The 20,979-nt window shown below is 39.0% G+C and overlaps 1 protein-coding gene and 1 long non-coding RNA gene across 7 annotated transcripts in view; one reads left to right on the forward strand and one right to left on the reverse strand.

Annotated features, from left to right (window-relative positions):
* lrrc1 (leucine rich repeat containing 1) overlaps nucleotides 1-20,979 on the forward strand; it is a 118,732-nt gene that overhangs the window by 78,564 nt on the left and 19,189 nt on the right. For 2 of the 5 annotated variants that reach the window (XM_062983095.1, XM_062983098.1), the window contains exons 11-13: nucleotides 8,273-8,388; nucleotides 9,150-9,322; nucleotides 10,043-10,182. In XM_062983095.1, the coding sequence (XP_062839165.1) occupies nucleotides 8,273-8,388; nucleotides 9,150-9,322; nucleotides 10,043-10,182 (429 nt within the window). Of the gene's footprint in view, nucleotides 1-8,272; nucleotides 8,389-9,149; nucleotides 9,323-10,042; nucleotides 10,183-13,020; nucleotides 14,307-20,979 lie in introns of those variants that run through there. The other 3 variants (XM_062983103.1, XM_003226061.4, XM_062983097.1) reach the window with 3 other exon arrangements.
* Nucleotides 11,001-20,979, reverse strand: part of LOC103280277 (probable RNA-directed DNA polymerase from transposon BS) — a 115,200-nt gene continuing 105,221 nt past the window's right edge. Inside the window, exons 5-6 of one of the 2 annotated variants that reach the window (XR_010006909.1) lie at nucleotides 19,394-20,852; nucleotides 13,761-17,630 (exon numbers count right to left, since the gene is read on the reverse strand). This is a non-coding gene — a long non-coding RNA (probable RNA-directed DNA polymerase from transposon BS). Of the gene's footprint in view, nucleotides 17,631-19,393; nucleotides 20,853-20,979 lie in introns of both variants that reach the window. The other variant, XR_010006910.1, reaches the window with a different exon arrangement.

Below are 20,979 nucleotides of genomic sequence, written 5' to 3' on the forward strand. Positions count from 1 at the left end.
CAGATATATGTGTGGAACTACAGCTGCATAACTTTGAAAATCTCAAGCATGGGACTTTATTATGAGTATTACTGGTTGGCTATTTAGCTTTTTATGGCTAAAATTACTATGCAAAAGTTCATCCCAAGGTCAGAAATTCTGAAATTGCATTGAATGGAATTGTAGCAAATTATTTCAATATTGCTATCTTCTTTGTTACTGCATATGTGTTTCTTACTCCAGTGAGAGTTGATACTCTGACATATTATAAAATCATAATTACATGTTGAAAGTTGTATATCCCAAGGCGGGTTCAGCACAATTGCACAGAACCCAAGCAGAAGCTCATCCCCAAAATCTTCCCAGGAGTCTAATCCTGTGACTAGTGCAAATGTGATGAAAGTATCACCCTGGGAACGTGATCCTGTCCCTTGGCTGTGGTTGATTTTCTCAAAGCATTGTGTATCTTTCATATCCCCTTTGCTGCCTATACCCTTGGAGTTGCAGTTTTGGAAATCACATGTGCATTCTGTCCTTTAAATTGCTGGTGTTTGTCTGCAACTCCAACCGTCAAGGCTAAGATCTATTGTAGGCCACAGGTCTCGAGGAGAAGCAACTTCAATCTCTTGCAGTAGAGATGGGGGCCATACATTTTAAATTGCCACAACAGGTAGTTGTGGTTGTGGTCAGGCAGGATACAGATGTCCCTTTCTCTGAATGAAGGGCTGTTTCCCAAAGGAAGTGTTATTCTTCGTTGGAAAAATGGAGAAGAGGTGATCTTGATTTGCTTTATCTCACATTTCTGCTGAGCTCTCCGAGAGTTGCTCCAGCATATTAAAGGAGTGTGCTGGAACAGCACAGAAGACTGTGATGATGGTTGGGAGGATATATTGATAGAAATACCTATTGATTGGAACCTTTTACTCTTTTAAATAGGTCCACAATTCTTTGGAAAAGCAACAGTGGATACATTTATTCTGCTTGAAGCATTGGGGAAAGGAGCGAGATTTTAGCAGATGGGCTTTGGGTGGTGGGTTTTTTCGGTTGCCAATATAGTAGCTGTTTGATTGCTAACATTTGCTTTAAGCAAAATATGAACATGTGCTATAAATAATAAAATCCACACATGGCACCAAAGTAAAAATGACAAGATGTAACTTAATTTACTTCATTCAGATGCCAAAAGAGTATTTAGGAATGGAAGCAGGATGGTGGGGAGTCAGCTGGTTGATGGACCTAGGAGTTCTGCAGACTGAATGGACAGTGATGACCTGACCATTGGCATTAGAAACCAGTATGAGTTGCCCTCATCACCTCAAAAGCTCCATCTCAATTCTCACTGCTCAAGCAGATGAATGCCATAGTATTCATTATTGTTTATATTGGCCGCTGTTTACTTTTCAAGGTGGAAGAAGATTTGCTGCTGCAGTTGATACCAGAAGCCTACACTTTAAAAGTGTATTTGTGCATGGAGGTAGGAGAGAGACCTTTGACACTCTGATGTTTTAGACTTCAGCCCCAGGAGCTCCGGCTAGTATTACCAAGGATAAGAGACCATAGAAGTTGTAGTCTAAGACCAAAAGTGAACCAGAGGTTCCTTACCCTTGCTTTCAGATTTTCAAACTAGAGAAGCTCTAGTTTACATTTACTTCTCGAAGGGTGACTTTACGTGCTCTCTCCCCAGCATTCAATTCCTAGATTGGGACAGGTGCAGTGAGAGTACTGACTAGGGCTGCCTCCAAGTTGGGGCTGAAGATCTTGTGTCCATTACCAAAGGGGTAAACCTTGATCTAAATACATATTTTTCCATAAATCTATATTTTTACACCTATATTAGAATTGTCCACATTGGTGTGACAGTAGCTGTCCAGGATTTTAAACTGGGTTCCCTTTTGACACCCAATGCTATTTGAACAGTCCAGGGATTGAACCTGGGGATGTCTGAATGTGAAGTAGGTGATTTTCCATTGGATATTTTGCTTCTTAATAAAGTATGGTCATGTTGATGATTATTTTAGCTACCTGGGTAATGGGGGTGTGCATGTTGACGTTACGTATAGGTTGAGGGCAGAGTTTTGGCCAAAAATTATGGATTTCAATATGATCTGTGAATAAGTAAAAAGTCATTCTGTGCAAAAGAGAAAGCATTAGTGCCACCTCAGTGGGCTAGCCTTCTCTGGCCATTGACAATGCTATTTTCTCAGGCAGGAATTCCAACTCTTAACTCAGTTAAAGGGATATGCTTCTTTTTTGATAAAAATTAAGGTATAATATTGATTCTTATATTTAAAAAAGGAATTACCTTCTTTCTCTGAGGAGAGAGGCAAAAAGCAAGCACTTAGCCCATCCTGGGAAAGCCTTCGACAACGCAACCTATTGTTTGTTTAATTTATATTTAATTTAATTTCTCTAAGACCAGGACCCAAGATGACTTCCAGAACTTCCAAAAACAATAACCTTTTTTAAAAAGAAGCATTGCTCCCCTCTCCTCTTTCAGTCCTTCTTTTGAGGGGAAGCACTAAAGAGCTGCCATCCCCATCTTTTTCCCACCCAGGCAGTGGTGTCACTCGCATTGATGTCACTACCATTGATCTCCTCCCATACTACAATCCCAGTCCTGCACCTTCACTTCTGGGCAGCTGAGAGCAGGTAGTTTATTCATGAGTCAGAAAGTGCCCAGGCTGCCTCCTGTCTCACTCATTGCTGCCATCCCCTCATTAACTGGTGAGGACTCACGCTTCTTTCCAGCTCAAGTTCAAGTTCAAGTGCAAGACGAGAGTGCTGTTTATGTTCTCCAGTGACAACACAGTGATTTTCCATGTACCAAAATGCAGGGAAGCAATGAAGCAGCAGGTTATTCTGATGTAATGTCTTAGCCAGGTCTTGTTTCTTCTCAGGAGTGCCATATACATCGACTTCATGTACTTCTTTGGTTGAAGGTTGGTCACAGAGGGTCTGTGCGACAAATGCCCATGTCAGTGGAAATCCAGTTAATTTGTGCACTAGTTGGTTCTTTAAAACATTTGTGTGTGCACTCGCATATTCTGTCCCTGCATTCTCTTAAATATTTTTATTAAGTTCATAAGTGGCTGTTCCAAAGCTTGAAATCTCATCTGCCAATGGGAAACGGAGCGTCTGGTGTTACATAAACCAGCTATTCAGGTTGCTTTGCAGCTAATCATAGGCATCAGTGCCACCTACAGAAATATGACAAAATGAACTGCCAAGTGTAATAATGAGAACCTGTGCTGCACAGTATTGGGATGGAACCCTGATGAAGTTCTGACAGGTGAGATCAAAGGAGGTGTTTCATACAGAGGGAATTAGGGGGTGGATTTCAGCAGACAGCCTTATACAAGCAGTGGGTTTGATAACATCAGGGTTAGGCTCTTTGATTTTTACCTGTTTGAAAGATACATAGACACTAAAGGGTTGTTTGGACACCTATATTCAGTCCTCAGGTTTCATAAATCTGTTCAGTGTCTGATGTGGGGGGAACCTTTTTCTGTAAGATATTGTCTGAGAAGGATGAACACAGATAGAACGGTTCTGTCACTTAATCCAAGCTGACTATTATATATTTGCGAGCCATGTCTTTGCATTGGTTGAATTGGAAGTACCTCTATTTATATTCAGTCTTAATTGTTGTAATCCATAACATTACTCCTTTTACTTTAAGAGATAATGGTGGTTTTCTTAGCCAAGTGAAAAAACAGTCTGATGAAATGATATGTTTATATGGTGGCAAATATATTAATTATATCTTTAACTCATAGCATCTGTCCAATTTTTTTAGTATGAATTACATTTCTGGCTGTTTCAGTTTATATAGAGAGAGGTCAAGTGAAGTATTCGGGTTTTATGTTCTTGACACAAATCCTTGAGGTTTTCAAAACATGTATTATTTATAGCATCACCCTTTTCTTTGTTACCTTTATAATTCAGCCTTTTGAGACTCATTTTATGGCTTTCTATGAGAATCCCCCAAGCTAAAATAATGTATACCATCGTCATACTTTGTCACTTGTTATATGTAGATAAATACGTTGTGTAATGTCTTCACCACTGTTATTTGTGGTTAACTTCTCTTCTTCAAATTTAAAATACACTGGCCAGATATGAGACATTTAATGCAATATATAGTTGATATTTTTCTTTCTCTAATATTGAGGGGTTTCTGATATTAAATGAACCAGTTCTTATTCCTCGGAGGTTTCACACAAATGTCTTGAATAGCAAGATCACAGTTATGTTGCGATTATGATTTATTCATCCCTGAGGAACTCAGCAATAATAACTTTCAAATTGGGAGGGCTTTTTTTTTTTTTAAACCAAGGCAAACTGGTGGAACAAAACCTTTCAGACCACAGTTGATAACATTTTGTGTGGATCGTGCATCTTCATCTGGTACCTTGGCTCCCAGAAACCTCCAACCTATAGTTATTCTGACAGGGAAGGTGTAGTGGTATTAATCCAGAAAGTAACTTTTCCAAACCCTGGCAGAGGTACCTGACAAAATCAACTTATACCCAGTATTTTTCAGTTGCATTAGAATAATCTGCATGTAGTGTATATTCAAATGATACTGTATGTATTGAGCCAACTATTATATAAAAAACCAACAGAACCACTAAGATCTGCCTGTGTATCACATCCCCACCCTGAGAATAGAGAATGAATGACAAACAACTGCTTACTAAATGCTCTTCCTTAATAAACTTAAAGTAGGTTGAGGCACTGATGTATTTGATTATCTTACCTGCTGGTCATGGTATAGGAGCCCTCTTACTCTGACCCCCCCCCCCAGTCCCTCATTTTGGATTGAGCATAGAGATGGGGCAAATCCACATAGTACACATGATATTATAGCTACTTGACTTGCCACATGCTTTCTTGTGATGAGTTGATAAATTGTGATCATTGCACAATTTGCTAGGCAAATGATGTTGTCGTAATGTGTCTTCAAGTTGTTTTTAATGTATGCTGACCCTAAGGTGAATCTATCATAGATTTATTCAGAGAGGGCTTTGCCTTTGCCTCCCTCTTGAGACTGAGATTGAGTTGCTTAATGTCACTCAGTAAAGTTTTCGTAAAAGTATAGAATAATAGAGTTGGAAGAGACCACATGGGCAACCCCCTGCCATGCAGGAAAAGCACAGTCAAAATCTCCTTGACAGATGGCAATCCAGCCTCTTTTTAAAAGCCTCCAAGGAACGAGCTGCCACCACACTCCGAGGCAGAGAGTTCCACTGTTGAACAGCTCATACAGTCAGAAAGTCCTTCCTAATGTTCAAGTAGAATCTCCTTTCCTGTAATTTGAACCCAATGCTTCAAGTCCTGGTTTCAAGGGCAGCAGAAAACAAGCCTTCTCCCTCTTCCTTATGACACCCTTCTCTTCTGCAAGCTAAACATACCCAGTTCTTTTAGACGCCCCTCATAGGGCATGGTCTCTAGACCTTTGATTATTTTAGTCGCCCTCCTGTGGACACCTCCATGCGTGGTGATTTACAACCTGATCCACTGCTCAAATCGTTATACTACATGGTTTTCTGTTCATCAGATACCTGAGATTACAATAATATTCTGCTATGCTAAATGGAGGCCAGCTTCAGAAAAGTCAACCTGCCCCCCGCCCCCAAATATGTTTTCTAAAGGATATTTTGGAAATATAAAGTTCTGTGGTGGTGGGAAAATTGTCTTTCTCTGTTTGTGTGTGATGTGAATGGTATTGTCCAGTCCATGGAGATAATAGTGTGTGTTGAAATGAAACAATTGTCTCTTGTGTTTTTCCTAACTGTTAGCTGCTCGGAAATTGAGTCAGGTAAATTCTTGTAACCTTGTAAGTATTATTCAGTCCCACAGAAACACCAGTTCCTTCCATCTGACTGCTTTCAATGCATGATTATTCAAACTGGCTGGCTCCACCACTGCACTTCCATTACCCCCAAAGTCTGGGAATTTCCAGTGTTTGGGAGGGTCTGTGTGCGCTTGGAAGAAGGCTGCATGGCCAACACTCATCTTGCTTTATGTTCCTGAGATATGTAGAATCGGTCTAAGCAAACCTCACGTACAACAAAGGCGTCATTTGCCAGCTCATCCAGCATTCACTAAACTAGAATAATTGCTCTCAATTTCTCATTTTAGAGATACACCAATTAGGCACACAGTGGCTCCTTTTTGTTTCAGCACTTCACATCCTGTGAAATTGTAAAAGCACTTGCAGAAGTTTTACTGCATGGTTTGCCATTTTTTGGAAGGGTCTCTCACTTAAAAATACAGTATATAATCATTACATTCATGAATTCACTATTGATTTCCTTGCATGAATATAGAGAAACCTTGCCTGTTCCATATGGAGGGGAATATAATGAAAATATTTATGTTGGCAGATTCTAAGAGAGAGATTAAAGTTCAATGAAAAAGATAATATTTGGGGTGGTTAGTGAAAATGATTTCAGTTAGCAAAGAGGAAAATATGAGCATTAGCTTCAACCAAAACTGAATTGATTCCAGTAGTTTGGCTAACATTTAATGACTGCTTTTGAAACAGTATTTTTAGATTCATGACCAAGGCTTAGGGAGGGCTTTCAAGTGGCTTATTGATACAAGTATTGTACTCTTGCAAACAGTCCAATTCCTTTCAAAGTTGGTGGTTAGCATTTGTGGTAACTACAAGAGATTTTTCCTCTCTCGAAAAAGAGCATTTTTATAATGATTGAACAATGTGAAACAGTAAGTCATGCAGTTTTGACCCCCATCATAATTTTACCTCTCTTGAATAGATGTTTTGAAGCTTGATTTTAGGTGCCTTTAAGTTCAATGCAGAGTTAGGTAGGAATAAGAGAAAGCAGGAAGCAATAAATTGGAAAAAAAAACCCTAACCTGTTATTGAAATCTATGCATTTTCACCTGGAATATAAAGTCTTATTCATTTCAGTATAACTTAGAAGTGGTGTTTTAGATTCTGTGTACTTTAGAAAGTACATGTTAAGTACTTCTCTCTTCTCTCTGTGGAAAGAAGGACCATATTGGTTGCAATTAATCTACTGAATTAAATAGTAATGTTCATATTAAATTGGTGTGAGAGGTGACTGACAGTGCATTCTTGTATGCCAACACTATTAGAGCTCAGTTTATGTTATTTGTATGAACAGAAATCTCAGTAATTGCTTTGTAGCAAACGCACATGGGTTTGACTGATATAAGCCATTGCTTACACTTCAAGTATAGTGAACTGAAGAGGCAAATGCCTTTGACAATGAATCTTGCTTTGAGTGAGTAGGTTTACCTGTTCTGTCTCAGTTTTGAAACTGCACCAACATAAATACAAAATTTCCTTAGCACCTGATTCACAGTAGGTAAGAAGAAATGTGATTGCTGTCATTGCTTTTAATTAGTTGTTTTCATTATCAGACAAGCAGTTAAGGCATGTAGCGTTCAAGTATAGTCATATATAAGTCAATCTCATGTATAAGACAAAGAGAAATTGGGGACGTGGGGGTTTTGGATTTTATATGAGGGTAAAACTGGAGGGAACATAACAAACAGATGTTTTCCTCTTCTTTTAAAAAGGCATAGAAGGACCACGTTTAGGTAGAGCTAAAGGGAGAGTATGATCTGTTTATTTGGATTTTGGAAAAAAAAAATGGCTTGTTGTGAAAATAAGAATTGCTGATAAAGCTTCAGTAGAGACACCGTTTGCCCATGGTAACTGTTTCGGGAATGAACTTCCCTTCCAAGAGATAGATTTCTCTCACTTTCTGTTATCTCATCCCTGTTCTTAACTATATATAAGTCAAATGTTTATATATTGTCTCATGAATGAGTTGAGTCCAGTTTTTAAGGTGAATTTTGTAGCAAAATCTTTTGCAACGTTCACTTACACAAGTATATGTTGTATTTCAAACCAGCTTTAGGAATTAGAGAAACACTATGCTTCTATGTCTGTTCTTGTCACTGCTCAGACATAAGTACATTGACTCATTTTTCAATTACTAGAAGGATAAGAGTTTTTAACTCTTCCTCTGAAATCTGGTCCATTCTGAATATCTTTTTCTGTTTCTGTAATTGCATGGGGCGGTGGGGGGATCTTAGAATGCACATGAGTAAAACTAATGATACCCAAACTGGACTTGATGTCAATCAAACTGACTTGATTATTCTGGTATCTTTTGGGGCATTCTGGTATCTTTCTGGGTTTTGTTATTTAACCATTTCTCCTGTTTTATGTTATTACTTAGTTAAATCATATCCTAAAGAATAATGCAACCTTCCTTTATTTTTATAAAAACAGATTGGTGGGTGTTGCAGTCTAAATGTTTTCTCGGTACGGGATAACCGGTTATCTCGGATTCCCCCAGAAATATCACAAGCTACAGAACTTCATGTCTTAGATGTAGCAGGAAACAGGTAAGGTCTCCTTTTTGTCACAAAACCAAAATATTTTGTATTATCTCTCTCAGAGAAGGACGTGGAATTTGGAGGAATTGTTTTGGAGAAACTAAAGTAAATTTTTGAAATTTTTCCAATTCCTCTCCAACATAAGGGCGTGAGGAGGTGATAAGCTTGTGCTTAGCCAAGTGCAGTTTCCAGCATTAAATAGCATAAATGGCTAGGACACTGCTCAGGTGTTTCCAGAAAATCAGGATTCTCACTTTTGTGGAGACTTTCCATGGATAAAAGAACCTTTCCTCTTTTGACTCATCCAATTTCTATTTGAGAAATGTAAGCACCCCCTAACCTCATGCTCATTCAGACCAAGAAAGTAATATCTGAGTAAGGTTTAGATCATTCCTGAAGGATTTTTTTACCAGCAACAACAAAGTTATGTAAAAACCCCTTGCTTTTCTGTGAAAATGCCAGGAGAGCAGATGCTTGGTGCATCTATTAAAAAGGAAAAGAAGCAGACCTTTCACACTAGAAGTGCCTTATTCTGCCTTAAAATTAATTGCTAACTGCAGCTGTCAACATAACTATTGACTTAATAGTAGCTTGAGTAAATGTATTTCAGTTCAAACTAACATTTAGATTTAGTCACTCGTTTTTAGAGGATTAAGCATATCTGTTGCAGGAAAAAAAATAAAAAATAGCACAAGGCTCCTTGTTTTCTCCTCTGTTCTCTGTTTTTCTGTCAGAATGTTTAGAATTTCCCTTTGTTTTCTCTCTACCAGGTTGTTGCATCTCCCTATGTCCCTGACTAGCTTGAAGTTGAAAGCCTTGTGGTTGTCCGATAACCAGTCTCAGCCCTTGCTTACGTTCCAGACGGACACAGACCCTGAAATAGGAGAGAAAATTTTAACATGTGTTTTACTTCCTCAAATGCCTTCTGAGCCTGGTTGCCAAGGTAAATATAGTAGGAGATCATTTTCCCCTTTACGCAAAATGGTTGCAGTCAGGATAAGGAAAGAAAGAAAATCCAGTACCTTTATAGTAGTAGGCAAACATACATTTTTTTCAATGTAAATGTACAGCAAATAGTTGTTTTAAGATTAGGTGTTGTATGATTTCTAGCATATGACTGAAAAGACAGCTTAATAACTGCCCTGTGCCTATAATTTGACCTCCAAAGTATTACTGAATAAATGTAAATCTTGACCTTTGTCTTTGGAATGCTTTTCTGAATGATAGTTCTCTGTGCTAAATGTGTGTATAATTCATACTGCAAACAAGCATAAAGCTCATGTAGCTATTAATTTCCACTTATAATTGATAGCTGTGCTTTGGGCACTTTAGACATAAATTGCAGTGAAAACGGTTTCAAAGTAGAGACTGTATAAGTTTGATGAATCAGGCAGCCTCTGGCTTGACTGTTAATATACAAAACTATAACTGGAATTGCCCAGGGAAGCTGTGTTGCTGGGGTTCATGGCAAACCTGATGCAAACAGCCAAGTGAAGATAATAAGCCTACTTTATCAGTGAATATTGCATATTGTTGTGGAACAGTTTTCCGTGACTAATTTTCCCGGGGAAGAACTGTGACATCAGAACTGTGGAATAGGCAACACTCCGATTAACCTCCGATTAACAAAATTCCTGTCTCTGCTTCTTGTCCACTGCCGAAGTAGATAACCTGCCTCGATGTGGTGCCCTGGAGAGTTTGGTAAATGAAATGTCAGACGAAACATGGAATGAACGAGCAGTAAACAGAGTCAGCGCCATCCGCTTTTTAGAAGACGAGAAAGATGAAGAGGATAACGAAATGGTATGTTTTTCTTTCCCTCAGAAGGCAAACGCAAAAGCAGGGTGGTATATACACTTTTCCAGGCTCTTTGAATTAAATTATATGGCACCAACTGATTGTTCTGTGTGCCCATTTTGTAAATAGATCACATTTTTTGGTTAGAGACCCTCCTGACTTTTTAAACTGATCGCAGCGTGCTGCCCTTAAAGCCTTTATGACGGTCAGTTCCCACCTTCGTTTTGCTTCCTTAAGGTGGTCCCTTCACTTTTTGTAGGCTTAGAGGCCTGTGTTTTTGCAGGCAGTAGGCTGTCTCCTACCCCAGTTCATCGTTTGTCTCTTCCCCATAGTCGCTTCCATTGTCCTTCCTCATTTCACAGTCATTTGCATTGGGAGTTGAAGCTGAGCCAGCAGGAAATTTCAGTATTCTGCTCAAATAGACCTAGTGTGTGCACCTGTCGCTGTACTTATGAGACCTCCACTAACATATATACCCTTTTCAGAAGGGAGCCTTGCCAACACCATTACTCCTAGTTCATTAATAATGCCAGGCTTCAGCCAGTCATGTCTCCCTGATCAGTATAAATGTGGTGCATATGTGAATTACATCGATCCTGATGAAGCTTTCCCAAAGAAATAAATGTATGAGAAGAAGCGGACCTCAACAACACTGTACACTACAGCCAGAAGGGGCAAAGTACATTTCTCTAGATCAGAACTTTCCAGATATTTCATGTTGGTGACACACTTTGTAGACATGCATTATTTTGTGACATGGCAATTTGGGTTTACTAGGAAACCGAAGGTTAAACTAATCAAGAGATAAGGATAAATAATAATGATAATGATAATACATTTTATTTATTACGCACCTCTCCTGATGGCACGAGGCAGGGTACCACAAATTAAAAAACAAATCAACATAAAAATACAATAAATTACAAAAATTTCATGGGTGAACACACACACACACACACACACACACACACACACATGAAAACTTATAGCAAAACAGCTACAGAATTAATAGATAGTGGTAATAGAATGCAAATCAGAACGCATGATTAAAAATTGACTGGGTAGGCCTGCCAGAAGAGATGCATCTGAAATTGCGTTTCAAATTCTGGTACCCCCGTTTCACTGTCAAAGCTCTTCAAGCAAGTCATTCCACAATCTTGGGGCAGCCGATGAAAAGGTCCTCTGGTTGCCAGTTCTGTTCTGGCTTGTTGGAATAACTGCCTCCCAGATGACCTAAGAGTCCTAAAGAGCAGATTGTGCAGAAGAAGGAAGTCCTGTGTGTGCAGAAGAAGGAAGTCCTGTAGGTAAACTGGAGCCAAACCAAATAGGGCTTTAAAGATCAAAACCAACGCTTTGTCCAGAAACTAATTGGCAGCCAATGGAGTGACTTTAATATGGGTGTAATATGCTCATTCCCAGATGTTTCGGTAACTAATCTGTATGTATGGGAACACAACATATCTCATGAAAACCTTTCATTTATATTTTTAAAATACATTATTATTTATTTCAAACTTAGATATTTCTAATTATGTTCACGCAACACACCTATACACTGCAAACGATACTCGAACATGTCGCGACCCACAGTTTGGAAAGCTCTGTTCTAGACTTACAAATCTGGGAGCATGGTCAGATGTTGAAAAGCATGTATTGTAAATTAGTAGGAAAAGGAAACTGGCCTCTACACGCTTATTGATGGTCCAAATGTAGTCTTTGAAAAGCCCCAAAGTATCTCTGACTGTACGTAAACCAATTAACCTTCTTTGGTGGCTACACTGGGAACTAGCACAAATATAAATATTAACGTACTAAGTTTATAAACACTTTTTAAAAGGACAGTACATAAATACAGATATTATATTTATAACATGCTTTTATTTTGTCATATTGAAAAGTTTCTAATAGAATCTGCTGGTTTTTTTAAAGAATACATTTAAGCCATCAGTAAGCACATGGAAACCAGTTTCTCCTTTTCTGCTGGGCTGCAAATCCCAACAGCTCTCCTTGTTTTTTTGTATTAGGCAAGGCTGATGGAAATTATCATCCAACAATATTAGGAAGTGTATGCATTCACGCACACACACACACTTAAAGAAATAGTCTTGCCTTGAAAAGTGTCTATAGCATTTTTGCTTACAATTATCAACTAATAAGTGAACTACAAAAGGCAAAACATACTCTGTTCTCCATACAACCCCATAATCCAGTGCTTTATTAGTTCCGAGACATTTTGACCAACCATTCCCTGATCAGTAAAGCTGATTAAAAATGTAGATTAAAAATGCTGCAACTGTGTCATGTTTAATACTATAATATTACTATCATAATTTAACTTCAGCAAACTTGTAGGCATTAGCCATCAAGCAAACACAGTTCAATTTCATTTTGTTAGAACTAATTAATTGTTCATCCTGAAGTATAGGCCACATATGCACAGCCCAAGGCAACTTGGTATAAACTTTGCTGGAGATAAAAAGACAGCAACTGTACTATGTGTGTACTTTATTGGGTGTCACAATTGTCTGATTTCCAGAGGGTAAATCAGGGCAGTGTTAAACAATGTCTGTCTGTCTGCCTGTCTCTTTTTCTCTCTCATTTTATTATGACCTGCCTTTTCTCCAAATTTGGGATTTTAAGTGGCTTGCAAGATAAAGAGAATCACAAGTAAAAACACATGTAGCTTGATTGCGTTCCATAAGTAAAACAATTTAAAATATTGATTGAAAAGCAAGAATAAAATTCTTAAAAACCATTCAAATATATATATTTATATAGATATATCTCTTTTCTTAAAAAACGGAGACACAAAACAAAATTATTTACTCCACTGTTTGTTTTTAGCGAACACTCCTAAGGCGAGCCACTCCACACCCCGGGGAATTAAAGAACATGAAAAAGACAGTGGAGAATTTGCGGAATGATATGAATGCTGCTAAAGGACTGGATTCAAACAAAAATGAGGTCAATAATGCCAATGACAGAGTGACCACTTCTGTTTAGAGGTTCACGTCCTCCAAGTTTTTTTTGCCTCCTGTGTCTTCCCCCTCCGCTGTCGAACCGTTACTGTCGCATCCTGGGAATATCATTCAATCAACTCTCATGTGTATAACCAGAAATCCGACTCATCTCGTCCTTGTGTCATTTCTTTGGAAGGTGCTTCTCAATGGAAGACAAGTGCCTTATTTCAGTCCAAGCATTTGAACACAGAGGGCGCAGTGTGCACTGAGAAATACCTCCTACCGTTTTGTTCTTTGCTTGTGCAACTCCTGTTTGTTCTCCGGTGAATTGTTCCCATTCTTTCCTGCATTGCCATTTTAGTAGATTTTTAAAGTACTTGTTTGTTTTTTTAACCTAGAGGGGAATTCATTGCAATCATGCATCTCTTTTACATGGAGGTTGTCTGCTATTTTGTTTTGGGGAGGGGGGGGGGGTTGCCCATAAGGCTTCGGGGTATTTATATGGCCCTTTTTGACCTATGATGAAAAAAGTAGAAGTTATACAGAGAACTGATACTTTTTTTTTTATCTCTCTGGCAGCTCAGATGGTGTAAATTTTATAATTTTGTATAGAAGTTTCATAACAAAAAATGATGTACTTCATTTTTTAGAAAAGAAATTTTAAAAGGTACGTTTTGCTATTTGTGCAGGATGAATTTCCAGGGAGAGTCATGCTTGTCATATCTACATGTGCCTTAATGCCACCAAAGTCAGTTTATACAATGAATTAACAATTGTGAGATAAATTAAAAGAACTTGGGATGTACTATTTTGCAAACAGTTACCTTTTAACTCCCCTTTGCAAAAACTCAGTTTATTTTAGGGGGGAAATGATCTTCATTCTCCTATGGTGATATTTAAGAAGCTCAGATTGCCACTGCCTTATTGTACAATGCACTCACACACTTTTTTGGAGACCTCTCTTTGGCTGCTGCAGCAGCATTTGCAGTCATTAGAATTTCAGGTGCCCATCTTTAAATGTGCCATGTGTAAGCAAAGTTGATCAAAATGCACAATAGCATGTGTATAGAGTTCTGAAAAATGAATGTTACGTACTGTACAGGCATGATATTCTCAAACAGATGTGGAAGGTTTTATATCTATAAAACCTAATAAAACACTACAAAAATAGTGGTTCAGTAATGTTTTATTCTAGTACTAAAATTGATTGAGTTCTGTTTCATGTTGACTGCTTGGGGTTAATTCTAAATAGTATTGCTTATTATTGTTACACAAGTTTGTTCTGAAATGTCAGCAGCAAAGGATGATCCCAAATATTTATTTAATGGATGCCAATTATTTCAGACTCTACAGGAATAATACTGTTTTGCAAAGCTAGTCTGTTAGTTCCAGAAACCAGACCAAAGAATGGACAGCTCAACTCCTAAACAAGTCTTAAATTATTGTCTTTGAGCCATGATATTTTGTGATTTTGTTGTGATATATCAAAACTGACCCTCAGCTGTTCTACAGACAATCAGAAAACCTTGACAATATAGGGCAATGGTTCCCAGCTTGTGGTCCCCAAGAACTAAAATATGGTCCGTGGCCTCACAGTTGCTACACTGTTGCAACGGGAGCACTTGGTCTCGCGAAACCCTCTTATAGTGTCACGAAAGCTGTGACAACAAGCTTCCTGATTGCTGCTTCTCCTCCTCCTCCCTCCCCCTGAGCAGAGGCATTCCGTGTGGTTCCTGGAAGTGGGGGTATCTTGATGTCTTTGTTTTTAGGCCTGTTACTGGGATTATTTGGGACAGTGGTTCAGAAAGTTGCATTGAATAGACCACATCAGCTCTAGATTATTAAATATGGCTTTCTGTGGGTGAGCAGATGGCGACTAGTGGATGGCATATAATCTGTATCAGAAAATAGAGTTGATGTAGCCTATCCAATGCACTTTTCTGAATCGGCACCCCAGATAATCAAACTGAATCTAAAATTGACCAAAAACTGATTCGTAACCCTTTTGGTACTGATGTTGGAGAGTGGTCACTGGTCAAGTGGTACAGGTGATCAATGAAATTACTTTTGTGAATTCACCTTTTCTAACATATTGTTCTTTAGAGGTCTGATGCTCTGTGAAAGATAACCCAGCTGAAGAAAATATTTCTGGAGCATTTTTTAAAAACCTATGAAAAATATATCTGTAAAAGATACATATAGGTTTGTGTACATGTACTGTAATTGAATGTATTTGCAATGGAGAGGAAAATTCAGGAAATTTTTCATATTTAAAAATGGATCACCATCTCTCCTCCAGTAGGAATGAGGTACCTGGGGAAAGCAAAAAGACCAATTTTGGATCATCAAATATTTGTTTTGACATTTGTGGAAAAATATGTTTTTGCTATTAAAGGATATGTTTATTGTTCATGTGCCATATATTATGCAGAAGAAGCAGTTTTCAGATGTTATGACTGTCTGAGTGACAGCTTTCTATAAAGGGTGTGTTTGTTCATGGTTAGTTAAAAAAATACGAACCTTTCTACATACGATATTTAATAGGTTCTTTACAGTTTTCTCATTATGACAGCACTTATCTGGTCTATCTATAATGAAGTCTGGATCTATAATGAAGTTTTTTATTTTAGTTGGATTTGCTGGGGCCATTGTCATTCACGTGAAGGTAAACAGTATTTAAAGCTAGATGAGGAAACAGTCCATTGTTCAAATTATTCTAGAAAAATAGATATCTCACACTAAGTTGGGAATAAGATGGTCAAGCAAACCTGACTAAATGTGTTTATAGGTCTCATTTGGCTTGTGTTAAGAACTGATTTATAACAACAACAACAACAACAACAACAATATATATCCCGCTACCATCTCCCAGAGGAATTCGAGTTGGCTCACAAAACACTGAAATTGTGACATACAAAATACAATAAGTGCAAAACAAAAGAGGCAATAAACAGTTAACACAACATCATAAATTCACAGTACCCCCAGTGAAAACAATAAAATACAGCAATTGCTGTAGATAAAACAGCAGCAGTCAACCTCAGAATTGTAAAGTGCTAAAAAAAAAAGAGTCTAAATGTATTAATAGAGAGTCTAAACATGATTGAAGGCTTGTCGGAAAAGCCAGGTCTTTAATTGTGTGCAGAAGGTTTGAAGGGTAGGAACTAGCCTGATCTTCCTCGGGGCGGGGGGGGGGGGGGGCATTCCAGAGCCGGGGGGGGGGGGGGGACCACCGAGAAGGCCCTCTCTCTCATCCCCACCAACCGCACTTGAGACGGAGGTGGGAACGAGAGAAAGGCCTCCCTGGTACACCTTAAAGCCCGTGCCAGTTCATAGAAAGAGATGAGGTCTCAAAGATAGGTTGCACCTGAAGCATAAAGGGCTTCATAGATAATAACCTGCACTTTGAATTGGATCTGGAAACCCATCGGCAGCCAGTGGAGCTGCTTTAATAGGGACATGGTGTGCTCCCTATAACCATAAAATCTTTCATTCCTCAACTCAGGAAGAGCAGGGGCTAGATACATGCCCTGGCTGTCTTCAGAAATAATTGGTTTGGTTCCTAAGACTAGTTTGGTATGGCCTAAGGGCTAATCAATAAAATGTTCTTCTTCCTAAGATTAGTAAATGAAATTGACAGAAATATTTCCTGGCTCTTTCTCTTCACAACAGCTTTGGACATCCTACTCCTTATTGTCCAGGGATGGTCCCCCGAATCCTCCAGAAATACTGTTCAGTGGCTGAAGAGAAGGGGACTCTTATTTCTGTTAACTTACTTTGCTAAGTTTTAAACAATTTAATTAGAAAATGTATGGAGGTTCAATTTTGACGACACATTAACCCAAGAATAAGTAATGATAATTTATGTGTAAGGAGCCTCCGGTGGCCAAGGGGATAAAAGCCTTGTGACTTGAAGGTTGGGTTGCTGACCTGAAGGCTGCCAGGTTCGAATCCCACCCGGGGAGAGTGCGGATGAGCTCCCTCTATCAGCTCCAGCTCCATGCGGGGACATGAGAGAAGCCTCCCACAAAGATGGTAAAACATCAAAACATCCGGGCGTTCCCTGGGTAATGTCCTTGCAGACAGCCAATTCTCTCCAGAAGCAACTCCGGTTGACACGGAAAAAAAAGCCATCAGTAAGGGAACACTTAATGTGAATTTGTGAGTTTGGTCATTCGGTGGCTAAGGTTTTTTTTGTGTTAGTAGTTGTTCATAGGGCTTATCTCCATGCTCTGATGAATGACAGCTCCATCACAAAAATTGCTAAATGCTTTTAAGAAAGAAATGCATGGTTCCTCATTCTAATGGTATTCACTCTAATCTTCAAATATAGGTGTCTAATTGGTACCATTGAATGGCTGCTTCCCAATTCTATGCTGGAGTTCACTTTCTTGTAAATGGGAGTTATAAAATAATAATAACTTTGTTTTTGTATCCCGCCTCCATCTTCCCGAAGGAACTCGGGGCAGCTCATATGGGGGCAAGCCCATCAACCTAAGTTAAAACACAGAACAATCAATTAAAAACATTATAACTACATAATAAAACACATCAACAGAATTAAAACCAGGACAATCATAATAACTGTTATTACTATATACTTGAAGAGAACCCCCCCCCCCCAATTAAACTACAATTTCCTCAAAGTTGGACATCCTCTCTATGGAAAGCTGAATAATGAGTAAGTTACATTTCTTCTTTCCCTGTTTTTTTTTTAATAATTATCATACGAGATGCAGACAGAAGCTCTATCTAAAATGTTTGGGATTTTCAGATTTTGCATTTTTAAGGTTTTTGGAATGCTTGTATTTGCATATATATGGCAAGTGCTAGATATGCGACAAAGAGGTTTCATCATGTTCAGCACTGAGTTTGCTTAAAGAAGCCTAATCTCCACTAATACCTAAAATTCATTAAAGGAAAGGGAGTTCTTGCAGCTCTGTCCACACAAAGTCCCTGTAAAAAGCAGACATCTCAAATGCTTCCCCAACTGTTAGCACACTTTCTGTCTTTTTTTAGTAAAGTGGCCCTCAAAGCTGAAAAGGGAAAGAGGAAAAAGACAGTGCGGTTTTGGCTGGCACTTTACTCTGCCACTGTAAGCTCAGTGTTGGGAATGAGGGGGAAATCCTACCTATTTGATTCCTCATCCCCTTTGGTGATTCCCCCCCCCCCCCACACACACACACACACTTTTTCTGGGCTGGATACAAGCAATGACCAATTGGGTTGCTCCCCAGTCATCTTTGTGACCCATTTCCAGAGTGGCTGCCTTGCCATTGTTTAGAAAGAAGGTGGTATGGATTAGGTGGATTAGCCGGATGTCTGAAGCTTTACAACATTCAAACTGGACACCAAGGGAGAAAGTCTTAACAGGATCAGCTCCTACAAGGCCACCACCAGCAAGGCCCATAGGAACCAGGATTGGCCTTGGCAGCCAGATATTTTTTTGTATTATCCCTCCCATCCCAGCTCATTTTGCTTATTTTGCTCAAGTGTTAGATATGGGGCAAAGAGGTTTCAATTTTGCTCAAAGGGAGGGAGGTGTGCTGAACTGCAGGCACTGGAGTCCTCCACTACCCATTTTCTGTTTCTACAGTCAGATTTCTGACTGTGATGGGGCAATGCAATTCAGTGGGCACTGGAAGTGTAGCTATTCCCCTTCTCACAAAGGTGGAAGTAAGTGACTGGCAGCAAAGTTTCAGTTTCTGGATTATTTCAGATTTCCAGATAAGGGAAACACAATCTGTATTAGCACATGCCATTAGTAGAGTTTGGAACAGAAGAAATTATCAGCCTGGCACTGAGTGACAGAGTAGCATCAAGAAAAGAGGAAACTTGCTGCTGGTGGAATGTGCCATTTTTAGTATCTCTTCAAACCAGCTCCAGTTTTGATCTATTTTATCCACAAAAGTGCCTTTTCTTCCCATTTCAGTGGCAGACAAAATAGTGTGAAACAATGAGATGCGATACCACACCATGGGTAAGTATTTCCAAATAGTTCGAGGAAGAAAGGGAATGCATAACTGTGATGCAGTGTCTTTCTATATAATCGTATTAGGCTTTTAATGTATTGTCCTGACCTTAGAACTTCACTGCTTTTCAAAGGAATTCTGATTCCTTGTTTATGTTTGGCTGGGCTATACTCAGCTTTCACTATAATGCCCTGTGAGGCATTATGTCTGTGGTGGATTCAAAAATGAAAACATGCTAGAAACAGAGAAGATGTTAGAATAATGCATCATATCAATGTCCATTACCTGACATTAAAGATATGTGGAATCCATGCTGTCTCCTTCAAGCAGATGAATGGCAGTGAAGTTATAACTTTATTATCAGCGTTTTCCAGGCTACTTGCATAAACTTGTTATTCTGCGAGTACATTTGAAACTAAACTGACAGAAGGCACACTCGTTCAGGGGCTGTGGTTTTGATACTATGCAGTCTATCTTGCACATTTTCATCTTGCATAGGAGGTATCAAATGAAGCATTAGATTATAAACACATGCACCTGAACACTAGAACCATTTGAGGAACATTGATTGAACAGACTCTCCATACAAACACATTTATGCCTCAAGATGTTCACAAATGTGATGGTGAAATTGGCATCCATGGGCAATGAGGAAGGCTACATGCAGGTCTTCTGATGTGAATTAACAATACTCTTTCTATAGAGTCTTTTAGAACATTGTCCACCACTCTGAGATAAATACAAAATCAACAGAGAGGCATTTTATGATGATAGGAAAGAGAAACATTCAATGGAGTCATTGAATGTTTGCCATTGCATGTTGGAATCCGCCCTGAGTCCCCTTGAGGAGATAGGGCGGAATACAAATAAAGTTTTCATTGTTGTTGTTGTTATTTTATGACACAGCAAACAAGATAGATATGCTGGATTTCGTATCACAAAATCACAAGACACTTCCCAAGTGTCTAGGACTGTGTGATGTATTTTCGGATGATGCGCGCAGATCCCAGTAGGGTGGCCTTTTGCAGTTGGCAGATCGTAATTTTGTGAATGTCTATTGTTTCCAAATGCCAGCTGAGATCTTTTGGCACGGCACCCAATGTGCCGATCACCACCGGGACCACCTGCACTGGTTTCTGCCAGAGTTTTGAAGTTCAATCTTGAGGTCCTGATAGCGGCTGAGTTTTTCCTGTTGTTTTTCGTCAATGCGACTGTCACCTGGGATGGCAACATCAATGATCCAAACCTTTTTCTTTTCCACAACTGTGATGTCTGGTGTGTTGTGTTCCAGAACTTTGTCAGTCTGAATTTGGAAGTCTCACAGTATCTTTGCATGCTCATTTTCCAATACTTTTGCAGGTTTGTGATCCCACCAGTTCTTTACTGCAGGGAGGTGGTACTTGAGGTATAAGTTCCAATGAATCATTTGGGCCACATAGTTGTGCCTCTGTTTGTAGTCTGTCTGTGCGATTTTCTTACAGCAGCTGAGAATATGAAAAATGGTTTCGTCGGTTTCCTTGCACTGCTCTAATGATGACTGAGAGCTGTGCTGGCGGTAGTGTAACTACTGGTAGGTCCAACCAAGCCAGAGAGGTCTCAGCTGAGGAGTAAAACTAAGAGCACCTAACCCATTAGCATTATGGAGAATCAAACCAAAACGAAGTCTATACTGGCTCGGTCATCACTCAGGATAAAAAGGACCGCGGTGGATGCTGCTGATTCTGGACATCCATCAACAAGTGGGCTACGGAATCAAAATCAAAATACAAATGAACAGTCACAGAAGCGGCAGAAAACCACTATTATTATTATTATTATTATTATTATTATTATTATTATTATTATTATTAAAGGATATATAATCTGCATAT

This window comes from Anolis carolinensis, chromosome 1, assembly GCF_035594765.1.
Source record: "Anolis carolinensis isolate JA03-04 chromosome 1, rAnoCar3.1.pri, whole genome shotgun sequence".
Lineage (NCBI taxonomy): Eukaryota > Metazoa > Chordata > Lepidosauria > Squamata > Dactyloidae > Anolis > Anolis carolinensis.